Source organism: Chinchilla lanigera, unplaced genomic scaffold (genome assembly GCF_000276665.1).
Source record: "Chinchilla lanigera isolate Chin_1 unplaced genomic scaffold, ChiLan1.0 scaffold00044, whole genome shotgun sequence".
NCBI classification, from domain to species: Eukaryota; Metazoa; Chordata; class Mammalia; order Rodentia; family Chinchillidae; genus Chinchilla; species Chinchilla lanigera.
The window spans coordinates 1,041,028-1,067,973 of NW_004955445.1; the positions used below are offsets into that span (position 1 = coordinate 1,041,028).

The following is a 26,946-nucleotide window of genomic DNA, read 5'->3' on the forward strand; positions in this document are numbered from 1 at the left end:
GCCATGTCCATAAATGAGAATTCTGTCTCACACCATCCTGAGTTATCCTCCTCACGCTGTCTTCAAACCCCTTGAGGGTCTCTTGCAAGGGCCCTTTCCGAAGCCAGCAGCGGGGCAACACATTCATGTGAATATAGGTTTTTGGAAACATTGAAAACCTAACATGTTTTAACATGAACCACTTAAGACTCTTCCTGCTCCTCTTGTGCTTTCACTTTTGTGTCTGCTTGTTTTTTCTTCTGCCCCACCATAAAGGTGCCTACGTGTATGTCCTCCTCTCGCTCCAGTCTCGGTGGAGCGGGGCAGGGCAGGAATACACAGACCCAGAAGCAGTCTATGCAGATCGGTTGCAAACCTCATAGCTCATAGGTGAAAGAAACTCAGAGAGGCTTTCCAAAATCTGGTAACAATTCTAAACAAATTATGGCATTATAATAATGAGTTGTGGATCTGGAAAAAAATATCTAACTTATAAATCACAAAACACAGGTGCAGGGGCTGGGAATATAGCTCGATGGTAGAGCACTTGCCTAGCATGCGGGAGGCCCTGGGTTCCACCCCCAGCACACAAAAACATGTATAAATATATTGTATGTATAAATATTTTAGTCTGGGAATGCAGCTCAAGGCAGAACGCTCACCTAGCTTGATGAATATCCTGAGTTCAATCCTGAGCACTGAAATAATAAGTCTGCATTCTTTCTTGACCAGGCTCCCCAGATTGAATACATTTCAGGCTCCTCAAAACCTAGATCTTGATAATAAGAACTCAGCCCAAGTTGGAGATGACTTACCTTTTCTATTCTCTGGAAGAATCTATGTACAATTGGATGGTTCTGGTTCCTTCAAGTTTGGTAGGAGCTCATCTATAAAAATCCATTGACCTGAGATTTTGGGGGTCTGGAGGGATTTTGTTTTGTCTTGTGATTTTGGGGGAGAAACATATTTTAAATTAATATTCAATGTCTTTAACAGCATAGAACTATTTAGGATAGAAACAAAGATATTGATCATAAACTTCTTTTAAATTTGGGTAGATCTGTAGTTTTGTTCCATTTCATTCATTTATTAATTTGCATCTCTTCTCTTATCCTCTCCCCCACCCGCTTTTTTGAGCAGTGTCACCAGAGGTTGATCTAATTTATTACGGGGTTGTCAGAGAACCAACTTGACCTTTTTCATTCTCTCTTCAGAGCTTTTTTGTTTTATTAATATCTGTTTTTCCTTATTATCTTTTGTTCTATTTTGTTTGGACTCGCTCTAGTTTTTTTCCTAACCTCTTAAACTAGATAATTGTCAAAATTTCCTCTTTTAAATATAAACATAGAAGCCTGTAGGTCTAACTCAAAGTATTATTTTCCCTGCACTTCATAGGTTTTGATGTGTACTATTGCACTTTCTGCTTAGTTCTAATAGCTGCAATTTTTAAAATTCTTATTTCTTCATTCATCTCTGAGTGTTTTAGAAATTTTTAAAATTTCCAAACACATGGAAAATTTTAAAGTGTCATTATTACTGGCTTTTGATTTTGTTGACTGCGGTCAGAATTGTGGCTTGTATATCAGTTCTTTGAATGCATTGAGACTTACTTTACAGCCTTTTATGGGATCAGTTTTTATAAATGAGGCGTGTTTTCAAATGTTTGAAAGGAATGTGCATCTTCTAATTGTTAGACATGATAATATGTGTGTGGGTGTCTGTCTACTTAGGAAATGCACATGAAAAAAAAATATATATATAGTAAAACCTTGGTTTGCAAGCATAATTTGTTCTGGAAACAGGTTTATAATCCAAAGCACTTGTATATCAAAGCAAATTTCCCCATAAGAAATAATGGAACCTCAGACAATTAATTCCACAACCCAAAAATATTCATACAACACTGGTTACAATGCTGCATATAATACAAAATAACAAAGAAACAACAGGCCCTATTGGCTCATTGGAACTGTTTTGTTTTCATGGGACTTTAACAAGGAACATATCCACTGACCCTTGCTTCTGCCTCTTTCTGAGGATTTCGTGGAAATGTCACATTGCATTGTCATTAGACACATTCATCGTTTGCTTTTCTACAAAATTTTGCACTGTTTCCCAGGTTTTACACTTCTCTAGTCCAGTTTGAAGTGAGGGATTCCTCCACCTTTTTTCCTCCCCCTCTGCAGACAAGATCTCCTCCAAAGCTCATGCTGTGGGCGATAGTCACACATAGTCAATCCCACAGAAAGCGTGGGGACCGCCGGCTCAGTTGTGATCATGTGAAGTTTGGCATTGTGTACTACTTGTACTGCAAGACATTGCTCATTTATTGAGTGAAAATGTGTTAGAAATGTTTGCTCATCTTACAGAACCCTTACAGAACGGGTTACTCATACTCCAAGATTTTACTGTATAATGAATTAAATTCTTTGTATTTATTTTATTTCATTTTTTTGTCTTTTTGAGACAGGGTCTCCCTGTGCAGTTCATGCTGGACTTAAACTCACTTTGTAGCCCAGGTTGGCCTCGAACTCACAACAATCCTCCTGCCTCAGCCTCCCAAGTGCTGGGATTACCGGTGTACACCAACACGCCTAGCTCACTATATTTTTAAATCTTTGCATTATTACTACTCTTTCATCTACTCGATATATAAATAAGTTCAGGACAGGAGGCACAGCTCCATGGTAGAGTGTTTACCTAGCATGCAGGAAACCCTGGGTTCAATCCCTAGCTTAAAAAAAAAAGAGTTGGGTTAAACTGCCTCCTTATGATAGTGGATTTGTCACTATCTCCTCGTATCTTTAATAATCTTTGTTTTGTGTACTTTGGTGCCATTTTGTGGTTAGGTCTTGCTGGCAGATTAGACCTTTTTATGAAGTGCTGACCTACATCCCTAATAATATTTTTTATTGTGTATACTACTTCATCTGCTATTAATGTAACCATTTTCTATTTATTACATTTTTCCATTCCTTTGCCTTCCATCTTCCTGGGTTCTCATTTTTCTTGTGTCTGTTGTAAATAACACAGGAGGAGGATAGATCCATCCTTTATTATAAGTAAAACCATTTGCATTTGTTCATATTTGGGGCGGGGTGCATGGGTAAGAATCAAACCAAGCGGCACTCCACCACCAAGCTGCACCCACGGTGCTTTATTCACTTTTTATTTTTGAGCCAGGGTCTCACCAAGTTGCTTGGGTGCAACTCAAACTTGTGATCCTCCTGTCTTCACGCCCCTCAGTTCTGGGATTATAGGCATGTGCCACCATGTCCAGTTTCAGATTATTATGTTTTAATTAACTTTTTATCTTCTACAAATTGTATGTTGTTTTCTTTTTCCTCCTTTCTTGCCTTTTTTCATATTTGAGGGATTCGTTCAGTTGTGCTCATCGCTATGACTGTCTTTTCCCCTTCTTTTGATTTGACAGGGAGACAATACTTCCCTTGTCTTAGTAGCTACCTCTGAAACTATAGTATCTGAGCCCTTTTGCTGATTGATGCAAGGAATTTAGAACATTAACCTAATCACTCTCCTCCCAAATTATGTGTTCCCATTGTCTAGTATTTCAGTTCTGTCATTTCTTTTTCTCTTTTCACCCCCATGAAATTAGAAATTATTATTTTACCTTTTTTTCTTAGACGTACAACATTTTGGGTTTTGTTTTGTTTTTCTCATTATTCTATGTTTAAAATCCAACTTTCTTTCCAGTACAATTTCCTTCTTCATAAATTCCCTTGTTTAGAAGGATCATTTAATAGAAAAGTAAACACTCGGGGCTGGGAATTTAGCTCAGCGGCAAAAGCGCCTGCCTGGCAAGCGCAAGGTCGTGAGTTCGGTTCCCGGTACCAGAGAAAAACCAAAAAAAAAAACAAACAAACAAACAAAAAAAGTAAACCCTCATAGTGCTACTTATCTAAAAACTCTCTTTGTTCTGCACTTGTCTTGGAATATTCTCTCAGTGGCTGTTTTCCTTTTCCCTTTGATGTTCTGAAGACTCAAGTGCTGATTTCTCTTTATTAATTCTACTCAGCACTCACTGTGCTACTGAGAACAGTGGTTTCATGTCTTTTATTGCTTCTGGGAAATTATAAGACAGTTTTTTTTACCTCCTGCTTCTCACCTACCCTTTCTTTTTTTTCCTTCTAGGAGACACTGATTAGTCTTTCTCATTATAGTTCCTATGTCTTTTAACCCCTTTTTCTTAATTTTCAGCCCCTTCTCCTTTTTTGAATTTGGACTAATTTCTTTTCATCTGTCTTCCAGTTCACTGATCTCTTTTTCAGCTACTCTAATCTGCTCCATGATTCAGCCAGTCTGGTTTTATGCCAACTATTAGATTTTTATTTACTTAGAGTTCTATTTGATTATTTTCAAACCTGCTTGGTCATTTTTAGGTTCATGATGTTTGCTCATTTTTTAACTTTCATATTTTATTTCATTAAACATTTCATGCATTTATTATATATAGATAATTCCAATAATCTATGCTTTGAGTTATAAACGCTTTTGTTTCTGCTCTTACTCTATAGTAATGGGTTATTTACTTGTGTATTCAGTGATCTTTGATTGGGAACCCATATTTGCTTGATCTTAATCTGTGGATATCAGGGAGTCTGAGATGCTTTCTCAAAAGAAAATTCCTCAAAAGAAAAGTTACAATCACTTCTCCCAAGAACTGGCAGGCACCTACAACCTAAGCTATGCCTCCTGCCACAGGCCCAGCTGACACTGACGTCTCCCTCCGCTGGCTTCCTTAGGCCCTACTGCAGCACCTTTGGGCTCCCAGGGAGCTCAGAGACTTCCTTGCTTTACGAAACAGTTTCACCTGTGTTGAGTCTGGTTGTTTATTGTGGAGGTCCCTCTAAATAGTCAGATAGCTGTGCCACAGAAGCAGAACGCTCATTTAAGTTTCTTAAAGATCACACTTGCTGCTCTATGGAGGGTAAACTACAGGGTGAATGCTGGGGAGGTAGCAAGAGGACACAGTCAGTCCTTCAGCTAAGAAATGACAGTGGCCTTAGTCAGAGTGATGGTTCTAAAGATAAAGAGGGTATACATGCAAGGTGGGAAAGTTGCTACTAATTCACTTATGCCCTTGTTTTTTTATGGGCACAAAAAATGTGTGATTAACCATGAACTTTCATCAATCTGCAACTGCTAGCATTCAACTGTTAGACTTACAAAAATGAAAATATTGCTGCTTATATTCGATAACATCAACGTGGTCAAAGGTGCAAGGACACAGGTACTGTCATCCACCATTATGAGGGACAAATGGAAACAGCATTTGTGGAGGATGTTTTGACCAAATCTATCAGCATGTTAAATGCATGCACAATTTCTCTGTTAGGAAATTCTCCATTGGACACATAAGATTTACACTGGGATATATTTAAATGAAGGTCCAATGTATCATTGTTTTTGACGATAGGAAAAAAGAGGAAAAGATAAAAGAAAAAGACCAGAACCTAATACCCATCAACAAAGAATCGGTTAGCTAAATCAAGATTCATCTGTATGATGGAATGCTATTTTGTCTTCCCCACAAAAAGCTAAGTCTAAAATGGAAAAATATACCTGATAATTTAAGTGTAAAAAGCAAAATGCAGAACAATGTGTATAGAAAGATTGTATCCATAAAAATATTTTAATAGCCAAATAAAAATATATACATTTCTACGCAGAGATCAGCATGAAACCATTTTCTTGGAGGATAAACAAGAAACTGTTAAAGTAATTTCGCTTTGCAGGAAGCAACCAGGGCTTCGGGGTAGAATGCAACTTGCACTTTTCATTTTACACCTTGTTTATACATTTTGAAAATTCCACTGCAAGCCACAATTGCTTTTATTTGAAGAATTTCGCCCGTTTTTATTGGACTTCCATTGATCAGGGCACCTGCTTCCTTGGTTATTACATTCCCATTCTACCTCCACATCAACTCTAGTTCTTCCCCCGCAGACCGCAAATATGCATTAGTCCCTCTAGTCTTTAAAAAAAAATCAACCTCTGCAAAGACCTTGAAAATCTATTATTAAGTCAAAACAAGGGATTTCAAGTAATATGTACAGGATAACCCCACTTTTATAAAAAAATTTATTGAGGAAATGCATTACACGTGTATAAAATGAAGAAAAGCCTGGGAAGATTTATTCATTCATTCAATAACATATAATGTCTTCCAAGGGCTGGGCACTCTGGGGACCCCAGTTCCTATACAGTGGAGCTGCGATCCTTCCTCGGCTGTAGACTCTAAGAGGGAACATGCAGGAACGGGTGCACGGCTATTTGCACTGGGGCAGGTGGTCATGGGTGAGCTCCGAAACCAGCTGCGTGCTTCTCTATATTTTCTGATTTTATTTATTTATCTATTTATTTTGCCTTGGAACTTCTATAATTCTCTCTCACACATTCCTCTGGCATGGCCTCTCTTCTCTGCCCACAGGCAAATTTCTACCATCATCCCTGCAATGTTTGGGGTGCACAGATACTAAAAGAAACTTTTCGTTGTGTAGCCGGGAGTCAGATTTAACCAGGTGCCCCATATTTCATCTGCAAAACCCTGCGTGTAAAACCACATGCCTCTGCCCTTCTGCACCTCTCTGAGGCTCCCTCACCTTCCTCACCTTCCTTTCTGGGGGGGACACTGCCCTCGCCTGAGCGCACTGTGGAAGGGCCCTTGCCCCAGCCCATACCCACCCATGTCAAATAACACACACCCCCGCACAGAATTCCCCCACAGGTCTCCATCTGAGGAGTGGCACCCCCATTCCTTATCTCCACACCAAGAGCCTGGACCCCACACCACCCCACAGAATGGCTCTGCCGTCTCCTCTGCTGCCCCTGCTCACCCCCGTGGCCACGGCCTTTGTGTCCAGGACCTGAAGTGTCCCACAGGCCTCCCAAGCCCTCCTGCCCCAGACACCAGAAACATTCACCACGTCGCTCTCAGCACAAACATCCGGGCTCAGAGCCTTGGCCCCCAGCGGCCTGTCGCTGTGTCCCCTGCAGCAGTTGGGTCACCTCTGATAGCTCTGTCCTGTGGCCGAGTCAACATCTCGCCTCAGATCAGCTGTCTCATTTTCACTTAACTCCTGTTGGAAAGAATCTGTCCCTCCACGGCTTATCTATATCCCGCATCCTAACACCCTTCCCGGCGCTGTGTGCAGTTACGGAATGGAATCAAATATAAAATGACCACCCCCACCCACCCCGTAGGAGGCGCAGGCCCTTTGGACCACACCGTGGCAGAGCACACACACCGGGCTTCGTCCCCGGCCCTTCTGCCTGGGGCACACATCGGCACCCCTGCCCCGGCCACCCCCGTCCTCTGTCTCTGTCCTCTGCTGACTCCCCAGGCCGCCGTGAGCCCAGGGACTAATTACATCCTCCTGGAGCTCTCTGCGCTTCACACCTCTCCGCCACCTTCGCAGCTCTGCCCGAGTACCCATTACACTCAGCTCCATCTGTCGAGCCACTTCCTTTCTTGCGAGAGCCTCAAGGAGCAGGCGGCAGGCAACGAGGCCCCTCCCGGCCCCCCTGCTCCGGCCTGCCTGGCAGCAGGGACCAGCTCCGCCAAAAGCTCCAGGGTTCCATGCAGAACCAGATCACAAGAAGACGCATTTTTGCAACCCATGGCCAGGCACAGAGTAGGTGCTCAACAAACGTGGAGTAAAGACCAGGAACCAGAAGGGCAAAGGGGGCGAGCCTGGCTTCGGTTGGAGCCTACTGTCAACTCTTCCTTTGAGCCTGTGTTTCCTAGGCTGGAGGAGTGGGCCAGCGACCACACCCAGCCCTCAGGCTCCTTATGACGGAGCTGACGCCTAAACCTGGGCGGGGTAAGCTTCAGCTCCTCCTCGAAATGTGTGCCTCGTCGCTGCGAGGGTAGTCAGGCTACCCCAGTGACTAATGCCGAATCCACCGTGGTCACCCAAAAAGTGACGGCCCGAGCTGGCCCAGGCCTGTACTCTCTCCCCAGGACCACAGCACCGCTGCTCCGGGGTCCCCAGCGAAGGCAGGGGTGCCGAGCCAGTTTATTTAACATTTAGGAAGCCAACACATTTTCTTGTACCTTGTCTGCGACACTTCAGCCAATATTTGCGTCTTTGGGATTCTATTTGTATGGTAATTTAAAAATAGGGTTCGGACTTACAGCCAGCCTCCCTCCTGAAACTCAGAAAGCACATTCACTTTCTAGACGGTAAAATAATGTCATAATTAAATATTACCATTTCTCTTCCAATAAAATCTGGTAACTCCTAACAAAATGGGTTTTCTGAAACATGATGTCGGTTTTCCCACAAAATTGCACTCTAGGGAAATTCTTTATTTTGAATGTGAGATCGAGACCACGAACTTAATCTCAACGCGATGTAAGAAAAATTGATTTGCTAAATTACAATAATTTTCTTGCATTTAAAAATCTGCGCTCTTCCTCTGGAGGCCGGCTCGGCGTTCCCCCACGCACGTCTTTGGGGAAGGGCCCGGGCGCGGGGATGTTTCGCTGCCTGTTTGTAACGCTTCCCAGACGCACTTGTTGGGTTCCAATTGGCGTTTCTGTTCCGAGCTGCAAACAGCTCCGAAGGAGGCGAGGCTGGGCTGCTACCCCTTCACCCCTGCCGATCGTGTCCAAGGGTGTCTTGTGCACGAGTAGAATCGAAGGTTCTCCACGTGGAGGGACGCGTGGGCTCCACAGCTGGCCTTCCAGGGGCTCCGTCTTCCCCAAGATTGGGTGGAGTGAGCGAGGCCGGTGGCCCGGGCTGGAGGCCGATGCCGGAGGAGGCGTGCCGGGTTTCACCCCAGCTCCCAACCGCCCCAACCAAAGCTCAAGAGGGCCCCCTTGTGGAGACTCCCCAGAACAGCCCTGCAAGTGGTGCGCTTCCCCCATCGCCGGGGTGGCTCCGGGTCACCCCTGAAGTCTCTGGGAGTTCTCAGAACCCAAGACGCCTCATGGGGACCTCCAGGCTCCATCGATGTCTTCTCACTCTTTGTAGACAAGAAGGCTCTTGGCCCCTAGGGAAGACCTGGTGGACATCTGTTTCCCAAGACCTCGGGAAGAGCTAAGCTTCTCAAGGCGCCAACGAGGATGGCAGCCTTTTCTAGGCTCTGTGGGAAGTCTTGACCAACACCCACATAGACGTCTTCTTTCTTAGAAGATGTGTCAAAACCTTGTGATTATCTGGCCAAATTCCTGTTCTTCAGAACAATGAAAGCTTCAGTCTGCTGCCAAGAGAGCCAATAAAGATTCCATCCAACAGGAGACTTCCGGAGGTAGATTGTGTTTAACAAACAGTGACTTCTTCCACACCTCAGGTGCAGGTGCCCAAGGGCTCCCCAAGACCCAGGGGCTGAGAGCCACAGCAGGAGCTCCGCCTGCCTCCCCTCCCCTGCTCCGCAAGGCCGACGGCACAAGTCGGTGGGGCGCGTGGACCCAGTTCAGCGTAGATCGGGGATGTCTAAGGACACGTGCACCGCCCTGGGGACACAGATGCAGAGTCGAGCTAACAAACTTTGTCTCCAAGACACCAGAACATCTGGGCAAAGAGGGAAAGACTCCCATCAATCACCCTGATGCTTTGACTATTGGGAAACAGCTGGGCTTTGGCTGGAATTTTCTTGTTTTCATCTGGGTGGAAGCCCCAGCCAGAGCAAGAGTAATTAGCATTACCATGGGACCCAGGGAGAATTCTGAAGTGAAGGGTGTTTGTTCTGGAACATTCCTAAACAAATAAACAGAAAAATCCGGCTTGGTGGGCCGGATCTAGTCTCCCCAAGTCCCCCAAAGCTTTCGTGTTCCTTGAGTGGTAGACTTCCTTTTCCCTTAGCAGGAAATGCTAAGCACAGGCTGCAAGGGGTCTTTGGGGGCTCATGCTCCTCTCTACAAAAGGCTTTCAGTCTTGGCACTGAGCAATTGCATTCTCCCGGCGGCCACCTTTACACTCATGCCTTCGTGCAGCCCAGCCTGGGACTGTTTGTGAAGAAGTGGGCGGACAATGACAAGCCAAACTGTGTCTCCTTCAAGGGCTTTCGAAGCACGATTTCCCCATCTGAAGACCTGCTGCTTCTCAGGTTGGTGACTTCCGGGTGCCGGAGCCCTTACGAGCTCCCCAGGGCAACCTTCAGCTCTCAGAAGATGGCACTTCCCAAAGGTCTGGGACTGCCAGAGTGGGGGGAATGGACATTTCTGGAGCACACCACTTCTGAGGATCCCGTGATTGCTAATTCCCCCGCCCGCCTAGGCCCTGAGCACAAAGACCCTTGGAATTTTTTTTTTTTTTTTAAGATAAAAGAATGAAAACACATTAACAAACAGACACAAACGAAACAACACCAAAACAATAGAAGCAATACAGAATTTCAGACAAGGTGATAGGAAATTAGCAATGGTTGTTGTATTACATATTGTTATCTTTAAATTGGTTACTCAGTTAAACAAATATAGGCCTGTAAGACTGATCAAACAATTAAACATTAACTGTTCCTTTCAATAAAGCAATAAAAATCAGTAGTACAATTGTCTTAGCTATCCTGTGTATACATATATACATATTTTTCCCTTCTTTCTTTCTTTTCTCTTTTCCCTCATCCCAGTTGTTCTTTCTTTTTGAGAAGTTTCTTTCCCTTTCACAATATCCAATGTACCTTTTAGATTTTACTTACTCTTTCAGATTCTTACACTAGTGAGACAATACAGTATTTATACATGCAGGTCTGATTTATTTCACTTATGAGTATGGTCTCTAGTTGCATCCATTTATATAAAAGCCTTGAGTTTATCTTTCTTTATAGCTAAGTAATATTCCACTATGTAAAAATACCACATCTTTTTTATCCATTTCTCAGTTGATGGGCATTTGGGTTGCTTCCACTATTTAGCTATTACAAATTGTGCTGCTATAAACATGGGTGCACATATATTGCTGTGGTATGATGTTTTTAGTTCTTCTGGAGAAATACCCAAAAAGGAAACAGCTGGACTGAACGGGACCTCTAATCCTAGTATTTGGAGGAATCTCCAGACTGATCTCCTCAGTGGTTGCACAAGTCTGCACTCCCACCAACAGTGGAGAAGGGTTCCCTTTTCCGCACAGGCTCACCAGCATTTGGTATTGGTTGATTTCTTGATGTCAGCCATTCTTTCTGGGGTGAGATGGAATCTCAGTGTTGTTTTAATTTGCATTTCTTGAATGACTAATGATGGTGAACATTTTTTCATGTATTTATTTGCCATTTGTATATCTTTATCTGAGAAGTGTGTATTCATCTCTGATGCCCATTTTTGTGTTGGGTCTTTGAATTTGGGCAGGCTGATTTTTAAAAATTCTTTCTATGTTCTAGATAGAAGTCTTTTGTCTGACAGACAGTTGGCTAAAATTTTTTCCCAACTTGTGGGTTTTCTTTTCACTCTGCTGGTGATTTCTTTAGAGGTGCAAAAACTTTTCAATAGGATGAGATCCCAGTTGTTGATTCTTTGAAGTAAGTCCCTTGGATTAAACAGATGGTGAGACTAGATTAGGACCTAAGGACAGACATGACACGTGTCTGCAGACCAGCTACCCCCAGCAGAAGGCCCTTGGCCCCTTAGAATTATGAACTGGCTGGCTTATTTGTATGATTGGCTGGCACCGGCACAGCCAATCACCCCGTAGCCTTCTTGGGGGGTTTCGTCGGAGCCCCGCATGTTTCTGCACGTGGATTCATTGCAAAGCTCACCTTTCACTGTGAGCAACCCCACAGTGGCTGCCGTGCCGGCAGCCGGGCTCGAGCTCGCGGGCCAGGTGGCTGGCACGCAGCAGCCAGTCCGGATGATCAGACAGCGGCCTCCTCTAATCCAGGCGCTCGTTGTCTGGGCCGGATCTGTGGCCGAAACTGTGATTTTAAATGTCATGTATAAGCCTTCAACTCCAAACATTCTAGGCGAATTACAGCAAAATGAGGGTTTTGAAATAAACCAGAGAGTTTCAGACTTTTACATTTTTTTTTTTTTTTTTTTTTTTAGTATTTTCTTTAAAGCAAATCTTCCTCTAGATCCCAGAGCATAAATCTGAGCAAAAGGTGGAGTTAACTTGGGCCAAAGCTGGGCTGGGACGCACTTAGAAAGTCTCCCCTCTTTCCCGACGAGAACTCGGGGGTCTTGCCAGGCCGGCCAACATGAAGACTTCTAGTACTGCAAACCCTTTTTCTGACCTGTGCTCTGTCCCACGCGCCCGCGCCCCCCCCCCACCGCCCGCACTTGAAATGTGGCCGGTGACAACTGAGCGAAGGTGCGAGTGTGAAACACACGCTCCATTCTGAAGACGAGGTATGGGAGAAAAGCAAGGCGCATAACTCACGAAGAGCTTTTATATGAATTACATGTTGAAATACAGTACTAGACTCAGGTAAAATGTTAGTTAAAATTAATTTCACCAGTTTCTTTTTTGGCACCGAGAATCGAACTCAGGACCTTGTGCTTGCCGGGCAGGTGCTTGTGCTGCTGAGCTGTATCCCCAGCCCCCAATTTCACCAGCTTCCTGTTAGGTCCTGTTCTGTGGCTGTAAGCAAACATCCTGTGCTAGTAAAATTACACCGAAGGCTTCCGTGTATGGCTCCCACTCTGCTTGTACGGGGCCATGCCATGCGGCTAGAGGAAAATGAGAGGAAGCGGGAGTGACACCCCCCCGGCAGTGAGCACACCCAGCCTCTGGACTCTGGTCTCTAGGCACCATGCTCCAATAAAAAGAACTAGAGCTCCTTGGATAAGTGGCCTGTTCCTGGGCTGGGGCTGAGCACACACAAAGTGAGCCTGGAAGATCTGGCCCCAGGAAATAAGGAGGCACTCAAAAAAAATAAAAATGGCAAGGCCAGACTGGAGAAATGCCCGATAGACTTATCAAAGACAACCGAAGCAACCAAAATATTGATCGTAGTGGCATGCAACCTATCAACGAAAATAACTATCCAGGAGTTCACAGTAACAAAAATAACAGGTAAATATTTGGGGAGAAAACGGACAGCACTTCCCTACAGCACAATTCCAGCTACTAAATCAGAAGCCAGGCCTGGTGGCACATGCGCAATTCCAGCGCTCAGCCTACTGATGTAGGAGGGTTATCATGAGTTTGAGGCCAGAGTGGGCTGTGCCACAGGTTCAGAGCCAGTCGGAACTGCATAGTGAGACCCTAGCTTTAAAAAAAAAGTGAGAGAAAGAGAGAAAGAAAGAATGAATAATGATAGGGCTAGAGAATGGCCAGTTGGAAAACATTGCAATAATAATTGTAAGCAAGAATCACCAGCTGTCATCAATAGATGCTCAAATAAGTGAGAGCCGGGCATGTTGGCACACACCTATAATTCCCGCACTCGTAAGGCTGAGGCAGGAGGATCGCTGAAAGTTCTAGGCCAGCCGAGGCTACATAGTGAGTTTAAGCCCAGCCTGAACTGCATAGCGAGACCCTGTCGATAAAAATAAATAAATAAATAAATAAACAAATAAATAAATAAAATCAGTGGGAAATCATGAGAAGCTGGATGTTCCCATTGTCTCTAAGTATCCTCATAATGAAACAACTAATTATACAGAGAAAAATAGGGGCTAGGGCTGTCACTCAGAGGTATAGCACATGCCTAGCATTCACAAGGCCCTGGGTTCAATCCCCAGTACTTCGAGAAGAAAAACAGACAGAAAGAAAGAGAGAAAGAGAGAGAGAGAGAGAAAAACCCGATAATGCAGACTCCTGGTAGACCCTTCCACTGAGCAGTGATCAAAGTCAACAGCACCAGGAACGGGTCAGCTGACATCAGGGCCCCCTGAGTTGAAGAACCAAGAAGCCAGCTGAAAAGCCAAAATGGTTTCTACAGCATTTTCACAAAAATACCTAGGATGAACTTAATCATGAGGAAACATCACCCAGTCCCAGATTCAAGAACATCCTGTGAAATAACTGTCCAGGACCCTTCAAAAGTGCCAAGGTCGTGAAGGAGACGGAGATGCGTCTGAGACTGAAGGAGACACACCGGCTAAGTGTGGTGTGGGACCCAGGAAGGGGTGTGAAGGGGACAGTGGTCAGCTGGATGAAGTTGCAGACTGGCTGTGTTCTAAGGTTCATTTCCTGACTCTGAGCCTTGCTGGGTGCCTGCAGGCGATGGGAACCCGCACCGGGGTGAAGGCTATGTTGGAACTCACCTGCTTTTGCGACAATTTTGTTAAGTCTAAAAGTATTTCCAATGAAAAGTTGACAAACAAAAGCAGATAAAGGATTGCCGCATGTGGTGATACTATCTCGGGGAGAGGGTCACGGAGCAGAGCAACAGTGCTGGGAGCCCCCTGGGGGAGGCTGTGGAGAACAGGACAGGCAGGGGAGAAGGTGCGCGGAGAGGCTGGCTCATCGCTAGGGCTGCACAGAAATAATCACGGCCGGAGCTGGTGGACAGCAGCAAAGCCACGAGGTCACTGATTTTTTTTTTTTTGTCCCATACTGGGGTTTTGAACCCAGGGCCTTTGCACTGAGCTACATTCCCTGCATCCCCAGGTCCCTTATACATCTACTCGTTAAATGCTACTTACTTAAATATTAACCTTGTAAAAATCAACCTCAGATGCACTGCCTTTTTAGAAAGTCCAGTTCTCTGCAGAATGGGCTGTGGATGCACCAGTGTGCTAGGATCGCGACAGCTGTTCTCCAACACCCTTTAAAATCAGGCAGAACCACGGGGACGGGCCGCGCCTACTGCTGCACCTGGGCCCTTCTCACGCCTTCCCGCCGCTGGGACCACGGCTGTATCAGAACAAGCCAAGAGGGAGGAGGGAAATGGTGCTTTCCTTCTGCTGTTTTGCCCCCAGAAGGAAGGTAACCGAAGAGCAGATCTCTCTGCATCTGCTCCAGCTATGTTACAGACACGACCCTCCTCTCCACCCTCCTCCCCTTTGGGCCCCAGCGTGCTCTTTTTGCCATCTTGGAGCATGGGGAATGTGGGAGGGAAGCACTGGAGGCCTGCTATGTCATCTGCAGAAGAGGGACAGCCACATCCACCGAGGCACGGTGCAAAGGGGACGGGAGGGGCTCGTGTGATAGAATTCCACTCGCGGGACCTACCCAAGCTGGGCGAGTCCGCCGAGCCAGAACACAGAACACAGACAGCATTGCCAGCCAGAGTGGGAGAGGGGAGGGGGGCGTGGCCTGGCGGAGGAGCGCAGGAGAGAACATGGTCGCCCCTGGGTAGAGGGGCGGCTGCCCAATACCGTGAGTGTGCTAAATGCTACGAATCGCATACTGCACAATGGCTTAAGGTGCAGAATTGAGGGAAGGTGTTTGTTACTGCACTGTTTTTTAAACTGCCTATGAAACAACCACTTGTGGGGTGGCAGGAGCCAAGTCCCTCCACCCTTCCGAACCTCAGTCTCCTCATCTACACAGCGGGGGCCCGGGCAGACGCCACGTCACGGTACATGATGTCTTTGGGAATGGCCAGGCCAAGGAAGGGCTGCATCCCTGTGCTGGGGAACTGCCTCCCCTGGGACTTCTGCAGGGGTCGCGGCCAGGAGGACTGCCAGGCATGTGCTTCGTGGGCATGGGCGTCGTGGGGAGGCTCTGCACACAACCTTCCTCCTCTTGGTAGGGGCTCTGCGAGTGTCGGTTCCTCTTAAGGCCCCGGCCATCTCTGTATGGCTCTTGCCCAAGTGGCCCGTCCCTGGTGTTCTGACTCATGAGAACACATCAGGCTGTTGCAGACCACATTTTCAGCTCTGGGAGCCTGGTCTGAGCAATTGGGCACTCTAGATTTAATTCTGCAGGTAATTTGAACGATGCTATCTAATTTCAAATGTCCCTGCTCTTAGGAGTGCAGAAGCAGCATAATTTTTAATTAGTGGGTAAACAGTAAATAATGAACGGCAGTAAGTGGACACCACTGTTAATTAAAAAAACCATGGTTGATAAAAATCAATTTGGTCCCTGCATTTTAACTGAGTCTATCGGGTCCCTGCAAAAAGTTGTACAACCCAGCCACAGGACCATCTGCCTCCAGTTGTTTATCTTGTTAAGACTTTTCTAAGGGGGGAGCGGTGAGAGAATGGGAGGAAGAACAAGGAAGGAAAATCAAAGCCTGCCCCCAAAGCAGCAGTGGGGCAAATGTCATGGAATTATTTATAATTGGCTGAGTTTATTTTTGCAACCTTGAAGTTGAGGTTCACCAACGGACAAGAGGCGGCACGGGGCTCAGCCGGGGTGTTTCCACCAGCAGTGTCTGAGGCTGTTTGTGTGTGCGGTGAAGACGAGAGCTGAACCCTACCCCAGTCTCCGGACATAATTAAGCCCTAATTTCTCGCAGAAAAACAAGATAAACTAAAACACGGTCAGGGAGAACACAGTATCAGGATTCACGACAGAGGCAAAGGCCGGCCCTTCCAGCGTCTCTCCTCAGTGCCTTCGGAGGGGGCGCGGGAGGAAAAGGGTTTGTTTTCTTCTGAACAGAAAACATTTTCTCACCAAACCCAGTTTGATGGAAACAATGAGAATGTAATTCTCAGGGCCCATTCGCTATTTCACTCTAAAATGTAAGCTTGATTTTTCCTACAAGGCAAATAAGGCTGACCCCTTCCGACCCTTCTCGCTCTGCTTCTGTCCGCTCTCCAAATCAACACTTCAGGACAGATTTCATTGACACTGGTGATGTTCAAATTAACCTGCAGAATTGAATCCAGGGGACCCAGTGTCTTCCGACGAAGTTGGCTGCCGAGGCACCAGAGCTTGCACGGCACCGATGCTGAGCCTGTCTCTCCAACTCTGGGAGAGGACGCTGGGACGGGGCCAGCGATTAGCGCACCCCACCCATGATCGCATCCTGGCTCAGGTCCCTGCGGACATCCGCCTTGCGGCGGGTTTGCGCAGAACGACCCGGCTTGGCTCTTTCAAGGCTAGGGTGACAACACATGCGTGCAGGACACCCCAGCCCTGGCCGGATGTCTGTGTTCACTTCCTTTCTTTGGCTCATTGACACCAGCAGGTTAGTTGGCCCAGAACACCACGGGCCCCAGCGCTGCCTTGGGGTCCTCGCTCATCTGCTCGTGGAAAACTCAGCCAGGTGGTAGCATCCTTCAGTCTAGGTCTCCGAATCAGTCCCCTACTCCCTCCAAATCATCCCCGGGGGTGAAACCCAAGCAGCCCGGTTCTGGCAGCCTAGGCCTGAGTCCTAGCTATGTCACACTGGAGGGCCACAAACCGGGTGGAGCTGAGCCCCACCCTTCTCTGCCTGAGGAGGAAGATGACGCTGACACCAGCTCCAGGGGTGCTACAGACAGAAGAGGCCACGATGCACAAAAATGCATAGAGCAAGCCGGGCGCGGTGGCGCACGCCGTAATCCCAGCATCCGCCAGGCAGAGGCAAGAGGCTCACTGAGTTTGAGGCCAGCCTGGGCTACACATCAAGGCAAAGCTTGCCCTGGTGTCATCCATGTCTCTCCTGCCTTCCCAGCTCCCCAGGCAGGCTGGACGTCGATCCCAACCACCAGCAAACTGAGGCATCGGCTCTACCTCATTGTGCGAGGACACTGAGGTAGAGAGTTTGGGGTTGATCTGTTCACTCGGATCATTCTGAGGAGGCAGTAGGGACCCCCGGCTCCCCACGAACTCCATGTAGGAAGGTGTGAGTGGGCGCCAGGAGAGGGAGGGCCAGAGCACGTGCTTCTCCACCCGCCCGCAACCCCCAGGCCCTGGCTGGGGGAGTCTTTGCCACATCTGTCACCCCCAGCCAGAGCCTGAAGACGCAGCCCCTCTCCAGCCACTGCAGCTGCAGGCCCGGTCAAAGGGCCAGGCCGGAAAGCCTCTGAGTGTCAGGCATCACTGCCATGTTTGGACACCGCACAGGCCTCCCTCAGCATCCTGCCGCCTGGGCTGTCCCACCCATCCTGTCAGCATGGGAGGTTTCTGCGGGAACCGCCGCTCTTCAGCAGCGGAAGATCTTGGTGCTCCCCTCGGAGCAGCGCCTAGATGAGGCGAGCTGTCCCGCTCTCTGGCTTGACTTGTCCCCACGGCCAGGGCCACGCACATCTAAAGGTCACCCAGGAAGACCAGAGCCCCATGCGCGACCCCTGCCGCTCACATCCGCCTCTGACCACTTCCTTCCTGGACGCGCCCACTTCTGCCCAGGCTCGGGGACCAGGACGGTGTGGCCTGCACGGCGGGCCTCCTGCCTGGGCACTGGGTATCTGCGCATTGGCTGTGCCCTCATTCACTCACCACCCGTGCAGAGTGCCAGCTGCGCACCAGGCACTGGCCGGGGTCTCACGGAGGCAGGGTGGGGGACCCACGGGGCCGGCGCAGGGCTGCGGAGGGGGGTGAGCAGCCAGACGGGCACAGGTCGGACAAGCGAGGCCCGTTCCTGAGGAAGCGGCCTGCTCTGGGGCGGAGCTGGGTCCCCAGATCGGAGTGGTCCCTGTCTAGGAGCCGTGGGCACTGCCAGTGGGGCCCAGCTGCAGCAGCCACTCCACACCTCGGAGTCTGGCACCCAGAGCTGAGCAACCCAAGGCTCCCGCCCGGGACCTGGGCCGGCTGCCTTCCAGGGGGGCTGGGCTGGGAGCCCTGCTACCTACCGAGCTGGGGCCGTGGCTCATGGGAACAGTGAGGTGGGGCGTACCCAGGGATCTCTGACTCCATGTGTCTGGTCTGCAGCTAGCACCACGGAGGCCATGGGGAGCAGCCGCTTGCGCTGGGAGCCCCGCTGCCAGCAGCCAGTGTCCGAGGGCACGCCTGTCACTGCCGTCTTGCCCCCGCGCCTCGATGGGCCCTGGATCTCCACTGGGTAAGATCCCCTGGACCCTTGATGATGGGCTCCTAAGTTGGGAACCATTTCCCTCTCTGAGCCTCAGTTACCACATCTGTGAAGTGGGCCCAATCTCCCCGGTTCCTGAGGGGCTTGGGAGCTGTGAAACATGATTTCACTCACTTTCCCTCCCTCTCCAAATGGCACCTGGAGCAGGGACCATAGAACAGCAAGGGCACATGGGGTCTGCAGAGGGACATGCACTAAATATACAACCCCAGAAATAAATACTATAAACTTCAGAACATGCCAAACTCTGAAATGAAGGAAATCAAACTGAAGGTGTAATGGCAAATGACCTAGAGAGGGGGTGGTCAGGGCTGGCTTCTTGGAAGTGGTGACCTCCAGCTGGGAGACTAAAATGAGTCCACCACACCGAGAGCCAGGGAAGACCCGGGTGAAGGACATGGTGGGGGCAATGGGCCTGAGGCGGAAAGTGGCAGCCAGAACAAGGCCGGGTGTCCCTGCCCGATTCACTTTCAACCTGATGGGCTCAGAGGCCAGTGGCCCTCACCTCACCATGCACAAAGCCCACGGCAGCCAGCAGAGAAGCCCCCCCGGCCAGGGCTGGTGGGAAAGGAGGGAAGCTGGGGTCGCCTCCACTTCGCTCCCTTCCGACCTCCTCCTCCTCCGCCAGAGCGTTCTGGGGTCAAGGACTGGACTCTCGGTGTCCTCCGCGCACCTCCTGAGCTCATGGAGAAACCCCACAGCCGAACATCTGCCTGCACTGCGGGGAGAGTGTCCCACAGAGCCACTTTGAATACATTCCTGGCTCTGCAGCTGCAGGCAGCCCCCGCCCCTCCGCAGCCCAGGGGGGACCCGGGCACTTGGTTCCAGGAGGGGGTCCTGCATGCAGGCAGTGGCTCTCACCCCGGAGTCAGAGCATCCTGGAGCAATTCTTTTAAGATGCTTCTTTCAGAACATTCCTTCTAGAAAGTTCCCCACTATTCTCTCCAGACAGGCCTGCTGCCTCCTGGGAGGAGTGCAGAATCGGGTCCAGGGCCTGAGACCCCCAGTGTATCCAATGTGACCTGCTGCAGCCTTGGGCAAATCTCCCTTCTCTCTATGCCTTGCCAGAAGCAATCAGGAGTGTGGGGGAACCCGCTCCTTTTTTGCAGTACTGAGGATTGAACTCAGGGCCTTGGCACCGAGCTACATTCCCAGGCCTTTTTAATTTTTTTATTTTGAGACAGGATCTCACTTAGTTGCTAACGTGCCCAGGCTGAGCTTGAACTGGTGAACCTCCTGTCTGAACCTCCCACAGTGATGGGATTACAACCGTGCATCAGCACACCCAGCTTCCCCTCCCTACTTTTAAACACCACCTGTTCTGATATTTGCTCACTATTTTTCTTTAAACCAACTTGCTTTTATTTACTTAAACATCTTCATTCATTTTTACAGCTTTATTGAGGTATAATTGGCACACAGTAAACTGCACCGACTACACTGTAATATAATTATTTTTAAAGGAAGCATAATATCACCCTGGATACAGAGAACAGAGCCACTTGCCATAAATAAGAAGTAACTGTAAAAAGAAACTCAATGAAACAAAACAGCATAATTAGAGTCTCTCTAGATTCATGGCCTACCTAAGGCTCCAAGTCTGTTCTCTCTGGGAATAAAAAAAAAAAGAAAGAAAGAGACTGGCGTTAAAGATGCATAAACTCTGAACACAGACTTTCCCCTTAGCATTAGCCACAAGATGGAAAGAAAAGAAAAGGGAACTGTTGTTTTGTGATACCGTATTCCCTCTGCTCCAGCAGCCTTGGCATTAGGAAAAAAAAAAAAAAAAAAAACAGGAAAATAGTAGCGTGAGTAGAGGGACCTGGTTAGGGTAAAATTGTGAGTGGGGGTTTATCTACCATCTGTCCCATCTGAGCCCTGATATGAGGTCCCAGGGCATGACTGTGACTTTAGGAGTCCTTTAGCTTCCCTATCTCTTCCCCTGAAATTGTTTGCATTACCAGCAGAATAGAGCCTGGGGGGCAACGCCTGCCCACCACCTGATTTTATAAATAAAGTTTTATTGGCACACAGCCAGGCCCATTCATTGACATGTCATCTGTGGCTGCTTTGGCTCTACAGCTGCAGCCTTCAGTGGTTCCAACAGAAACCATCTGGCCCACAGCATGAAAAGTATTTATGATCCGACCCCTTTGCAGAGAGAGCTTCCCAGAAAGCCCTGCATGGATCCCAGGTCAGACAAGTTAGCATATCAAAGAAGAGGGGGGATGATGCTAGCAACCCTCTCTGGGCTTCGTTCATTCCTTTATCGCTTAGGAAGGACACAGGGAGTGACCAATGTGTGTAGCTCTGTGCCAGGTTCCGGAATCCAGGGGAAAAAGCCAGGGCGCTGCCTCCTGAGCTCACAGTGCAATGCCCACCCCGCCCCCACGGTGGCCAGTGCCCGAGGATGGAATGGAAGGAGCATTACTGTGGACGCCTCGAAGCACTGTATAGAAGCCGGCCAGCCCCAACAGTGCAGATGACTCCCCCGCTTTACCCAAGGCAACAGACTGTGGGCATCCAGGTCTGAGCTCAGAGGAAGCTGGAATGCAGGCTGGGCGATGGGGCTCCGGAGCTGGCGCTCACTGCTCTCCCCACCTCATGTCTCTTCTCCCTGGCAGCTGTGAAGTGCGCCCAGGACCAGAGTTCCTCACCCGCTCCTACACCTTCTACCCCAATCGCCTCTTCCGCGCCTACCAGTTCTACTACGGGGACCCCTCCTGCCAAGAGCCCACCCACTCACTGCTCATCAAGGGCAAAGTCCGCCTGCGCCGGGCCTCCTGGGTCACCCGGGGTGCCACAGAAGCTGACTACCACCTGCACAAAGTGGGCATTGTCTTCCACAGCCGCCATGCCCTGCTTGATGTCACCAAGCGCGTCAACCAGACTTGGGCGGACCAGGACTGTGTGGGGCGGCTGCCCCAGGCCAGAGCCTGGCTGCCTGGGGCAATGTACGAGCTGCCGAGCACCCGGGCCCAGGGGGACTGCATGGCGGCGCTGGGCTTCAGCATGCACGAGCTCAGCCTGGTCCGCGTGCAACGCCACCTGCAGCCACAGCCCCGGGCTGTGCCCCAGCTGGTCGAGGAGCTCTACCTGGGAGACATTCACACCGACAGGGCAGAGAGGCAGCACTACCGGCCCACGGGGTACCAGCTCCCGCTGCAGAGCGCCCTGGTGAGTCTGGGCCCCTGGGAGGGGAGTTCTAGGGCCCAGCCCAGCGGGCCCTGTATGACTTTGTCCTGCTGAGGGTCCTGTCTGTCCTTCTCCCATCACTGCCCTTTACTCTGGCCTGCACATGCCGTTCCCCCTGCTTGAGACGCCTCTCCCCGGGGCTTTACAGGATGCCCCTGCTGTTGTTCTTGTTCCTGGTGCTGCCTCAGCAGGAAACATGGGTTTGTTCCCCTCACCTCCATCCTTTATGGCCCAGATGTGGGCCCCGTGGCCCTGCAGGACCCATTTCTGCCTCTGCTGAGCACAAGTCTTGGGCAGTTTTCCCCTTTTGGTGGTTCTCCAATCAAATGTCCCCTCTGGCACTCGACCCTTTACAAGGGCAGGGCTATGGCACCAGCTGGCACAGGGTCTGGCTCCTGCTCAGGGCCAACAAATATTAATGAATCGACGAGGCAGAGAGCACCTGTTCCAGGCTGTCCTGGGGCTGCGGCACACTCTCTAGTGTGGTCTTCCCGCGATGCACACCTCCTTGCGATCGCGTTGTGTGCAGCAGTATGAGCCTCGCGCTCTCAGCACGGGGCCTCCAAGAGAGTGCAGGGCCGGGCGGGGACGGGGCTCTGCATCTCTAACCTCGCCCAGGCAGGCAATCTATGGTGCCCTCTGGGCCAGGAGGTGCCAGGAATAGCTCTCTCTGCGAGAAGCACCACAGGCTCTAAAAGCGAACCTCGCCGAAGCCTTTGACCCGAGATTGTAAAGGAAGCCATTGCAGACACACTGGCCTAATCTGGAGAAAATCTTGGAGCCCTTTTTGGCCTGGTGAGCAAACGGACAGAAGGAAAGCTGTCTTTACATACATAACGTGCCCCGGCACATAGTAGGACAAGCGTGGGATTCTCAACCTTGTTGGTGTCTAAGCCAGAGAGGGCAACTTCTCATCCCTGGAAAGCCCCACTGGAGATCGGCAAAGCCTAAAGACCCTCCCTCCCTTCCGAAAAATGCTCTTAAAAGCGTAAGATAAAGATACACTGGGTTTAATGAAAACCAATCCCATTAAGATACAGTAATGCAGTTACCGAGGTCTTAAGCACGAACGTGTGACACAGAAACACTGCAAGTAGGAATTCTTTTCTCACCCTCACGTCCAAGCAGGGATGCGTGTCAACAGTGCTCCCTGTGTGTGACACTGACGACACTGTCAGAGTCTGCGGATGCTGCTGGGGTGTGCTGCCTACCTTCTCAGTTAGAAGACGCTGAACTCTAGTTAGTGAAGGGTAATGGCCGTGAAGCTGAGGTGAGGGCTCTGGCTTAGCAACTTCTGTGCAAGGCACCCAGTGAATATTTTTTCAAAGTGCAAATCAATAGAGGGACAGAGGAAAGGATGCGTGCAGCCAGCCCATGAAGTGCCCGCTGAGCCCTCAGACCCCTCCGCACATATTAAGTGCTTGCTGTGCTTGAGACACTCAAGGGTCTATGCCAGACAGGGCCATGCCTCGCCTCCAGGAGCAGCCACTTGTCCTAGCCCCACGGTAGGCCACTGGGGATGAGACAGTCCCCAAATCCAACCGCCTCCCACTTCCTCTCCCGCTCCCTCCCCAAAACCCAGGGTCTGCGTAGCAGAGGGGGATATGCCACGGTTCTTCGAATCAAAAAATCAGCCTCGGGGTTCTTGGAATGACCTGGAAATTATCCCCCTTTCAGCCGCCAATGTTCCGGGCTGCTGTGGCGTTCACCCTACGTACATAGAGAAGGAGGCACTGGTGGCGAGCTGATCGCCAGCCCTCGCCTCCTCCTTAGGAGGGGAAGCTGCTCGGAATGCAGAAGGCTGCCAGGGCTGCCAGTTGCTGTCCCTGCTCTCCCTGCTGTGGCCCGCGAGGTGATTGAGAAGCAAGACACATAGGAACGTGTGCATCGGTGAGCAGTGCCAGATGTCCAGACATTAAATTAAATGTCCGCTCAGCAACCCCCCTCCCGAGGTGGGAGACAATTTCAGAGAAGGAAATACTGCAGATAAATCCCCAAATAACGAATTAGTTGTTACCTTATGCTCTCCGGAACCCAAGCCTTGTCCACGACCCAAACCAGATGGTAAACATGAACATTTTTAGAAGTTAATTTAAAACCAATTTGATCCCCACATTCATTGCCTGGATAGAGAATCCTAATCAATCAGCCAACACACAACCAAACTCGTCTGAGCCTGGTGTCACCTCTGGGGGTTAATTAGAAACTGTTATGTTCTGTTTGAGAAATAACTTTATATAACAGGCTTAAGCCAGTGAGAGTTTGGCTTCCACACAAGAGTGAATTTGGCTGGCTGGGGGCCTCGTTTATTAACATGTGCAACTCTGGACCTCTGCAGAAGGGTGCCTGGGAGGTGTTCGAAGGCAAGGGGAGCCTTGTTTCTCTACCACCTTCAAAAGTTTCCAATATGTAATCCCAGCTCCTTGGGAGGCTGAGGCAGGAGGATTACAAATTCAAGGCCAGCTGAGGCAATTTAGTTTATCTCAAAATTTAAAAGAAAGAAAAAAAAAAGGCTGGGGATATAGCTCAGTGGTAGGGTATCTTTGGGTTTGAAGCACAGTATTCCACCCCCACCCCCAAAAAGAGTTCCCAAGGAGGAAATGCATTTCTCTCCCTTCTCTCCTCCTTAAAAGCTTGCGGCTCAGTCTCTGCTGTGCTAAAAATCTCTTCCCCCAAATTATCTACTAATACCCCCGGTCTCCCTCTGCACAGGTATCTCCGCCTGTGTGCGCCTGAGCAGAGAAAGGTGGCTCTGGAGTTGCTGTGATGTCATGCATCATGTGCTGTCAATACGCGTTAGTGTGACAACGGTCGGGATGTGGGTTAAGGAGCCTAAATTACAGTGCACTCTTATCAGCCCCGTCCCAATTACCGACACCCAGGCTAATAGGCGAGCCTGCCTCTCCATCACCGACACTTCCACGGCCATATATGCACATTTCAAATGCCTTTCAGCTCTCTGCATCAAAGATCCCCCAAACCAAAAGTGACCCCGTCTCCTGTGCTATGCAGATCAAGGAAAGCGTAGGTTCATCATCGAAATGAATAATAAAAGCTTCTAAGATGTGGCGATCCAAAAAAAGAAAGGAGGGGAGAGAAACCATCCCTGTCATCCAGTATTTCCCTCCTAATCTGGCCAGTGCTGCTTGCTTTTGGCATAACAATCTGTGCAGGTCTTTTGAGGGTTTTTTTTTTTCTCTTTTTTTGCATAAAAATATAGAGATCGGAGCTGATTTCACAGCTGGGCTGTCAAAATGCCCCCTTTCCCTTTGGACCCTGAGTTTCCCCAGGAATGGCAAAAGCAGGGGACTTGTGCTCATTCCCAGGTCGGCTTTGACAGGTGGTTCTTCTAGGGCCATTTATTGTTTAGAATGATGCTCTGGACTCAGCTCCCTTTAAAAAGGAAAAAAGAATCAGGAGATTGTCAGTACTGGTTCCTTTTTGGCCTCTGCTGAGGTTTTTCACTCCAAAATGCAGACTGACTACTCCCAGGAAATCTGATTTAACATCTGCTTCCTGTTGACGATGTTTTACTATAAACCCACCTCAGGAGAATCTGGAAAGCCGGTTAAAAAAGGGCCAAAGACGAGAAAAACCAGGTCAGGGCCTGGGGTGACCAAGGGCTGCAACAGTGCCTGCAATCTCAAGTGGAGCTGGTTTTCCCCGTTATAAAGAACGCCAGAAGGGACAACTTTGAGCCACTGTTCTTACAGTTTCAGCTACAATTTAGCCATTTCCTTAAAACCATTTCAGGAAACAGGGTTCCAAAGGCCTGAATATTCTGACCACCTCTAGTCTTCATTGCCACATTCCGTTGCCAAAAGGGTGGAGGAAAGAATGCTCACCTTCCAACCCCAAACTAACGATAAAAGCTCCCATTCTCAGCAGGAGCAGGGCCGCACGCCCGTCATCCCAGCATTCTGGGAGACTGAGGCCGGAGGATCCCAAGTTTGAGCCCAACCTGGACAGCTTAGTGTCTTGGTGAGACCTTGCTTCCAAATAAAAAAGCAAAAGGGCTGGGGATCTAGCTCAGTGTAGAGGTGCTGGGTTCAATCCCCAGTTGGAAAGAAGGGAGAGCAGGAGGGAGGGACTCCAAAAGAGAAAAGAAAAGCCTCCATCCTGTAGGGGAAGCACAAACCGCTGCGAGGACCTGGCACAGAAATGGGGGGAGGGGCCCGGGCAAGTTCACAGCAGGTTGCGCTGGGCTCCGTTGGACCACTTCCAGCTGGGACTCCTGGGCCGGCCCAGGGCCGTCTGGATTTCGGCTTCCTCAGCTAGGCTAGGGCGCGTGAAGGCTCGAGACGAGTTGAGCGGCACAGTTCTTAGGAATGGCCTCAAAGAGTGAGGGGCGTGAAGGATGAGCAAGGAGAAAGATTAACTCTAAAGATCCAGTTTCAGGACCAAGCAGGCTGCGTGGGAGGAAGGCAACATCAGAATCCCGAGGCGCAAGGCCCACCTTCACTTCCATTCGCTTTCCATTGGCTCATAAACAAGCTGGTACTTGCTGTGAGCCGAGCCCGTGCTAGGTGGGGAGCCCAGAGGCAGTGAGGGGCTGGGGGTGGCAGGGAGTGAAGTGCCTGCCCGGGGAGCTACACCCCCGGAGGCTGCTTCTGTGGCTGTTCTGAGTCTTTCATCAGAGACCTGGCAGAGGACAAGGAGCTGCCGGTCCTTGTAGGAGGGACTGCATGTGCAAAGGCCCTGGGGGCAGGAGGGACTGCATGTGCAAAGGCCCCGGGGGCAGGACAGCTCGCTGAGATCCAAGGGTAGCTACAAGGCCGTCCTGGGTAGAGACCAGGAGAGCAGGAGAGAGATGAATGCCAGACGGCAGGGCTCGTCCCTGGGTGCGGAGCCGGGGGTCCCTCCCACGCTGCACCCTGCCGCCTCCCCCGGGGCCGGGACAGTGACCCTCCTCTGTTTCGCCCGCAGCACCACGCGCGGCCCTGCCCCGCCTGCGCCCTC

General features: G+C 49.5%; 1 protein-coding gene across 1 annotated transcript in view; it reads left to right on the top strand.

Annotated features, from left to right (window-relative positions):
* Apcdd1l (adenomatosis polyposis coli down-regulated 1-like) overlaps nucleotides 1-26,946 on the top strand; it is a gene marked incomplete in the record, with an annotated part of 44,789 nt that overhangs the window by 15,431 nt on the left and 2,412 nt on the right. The window contains 3 exon segments of the mRNA XM_013518260.1: nucleotides 18,633-18,762; nucleotides 21,417-21,969; nucleotides 26,914-26,946. Of these exon segments, the coding sequence (XP_013373714.1) occupies nucleotides 18,633-18,762; nucleotides 21,417-21,969; nucleotides 26,914-26,946 (716 nt within the window).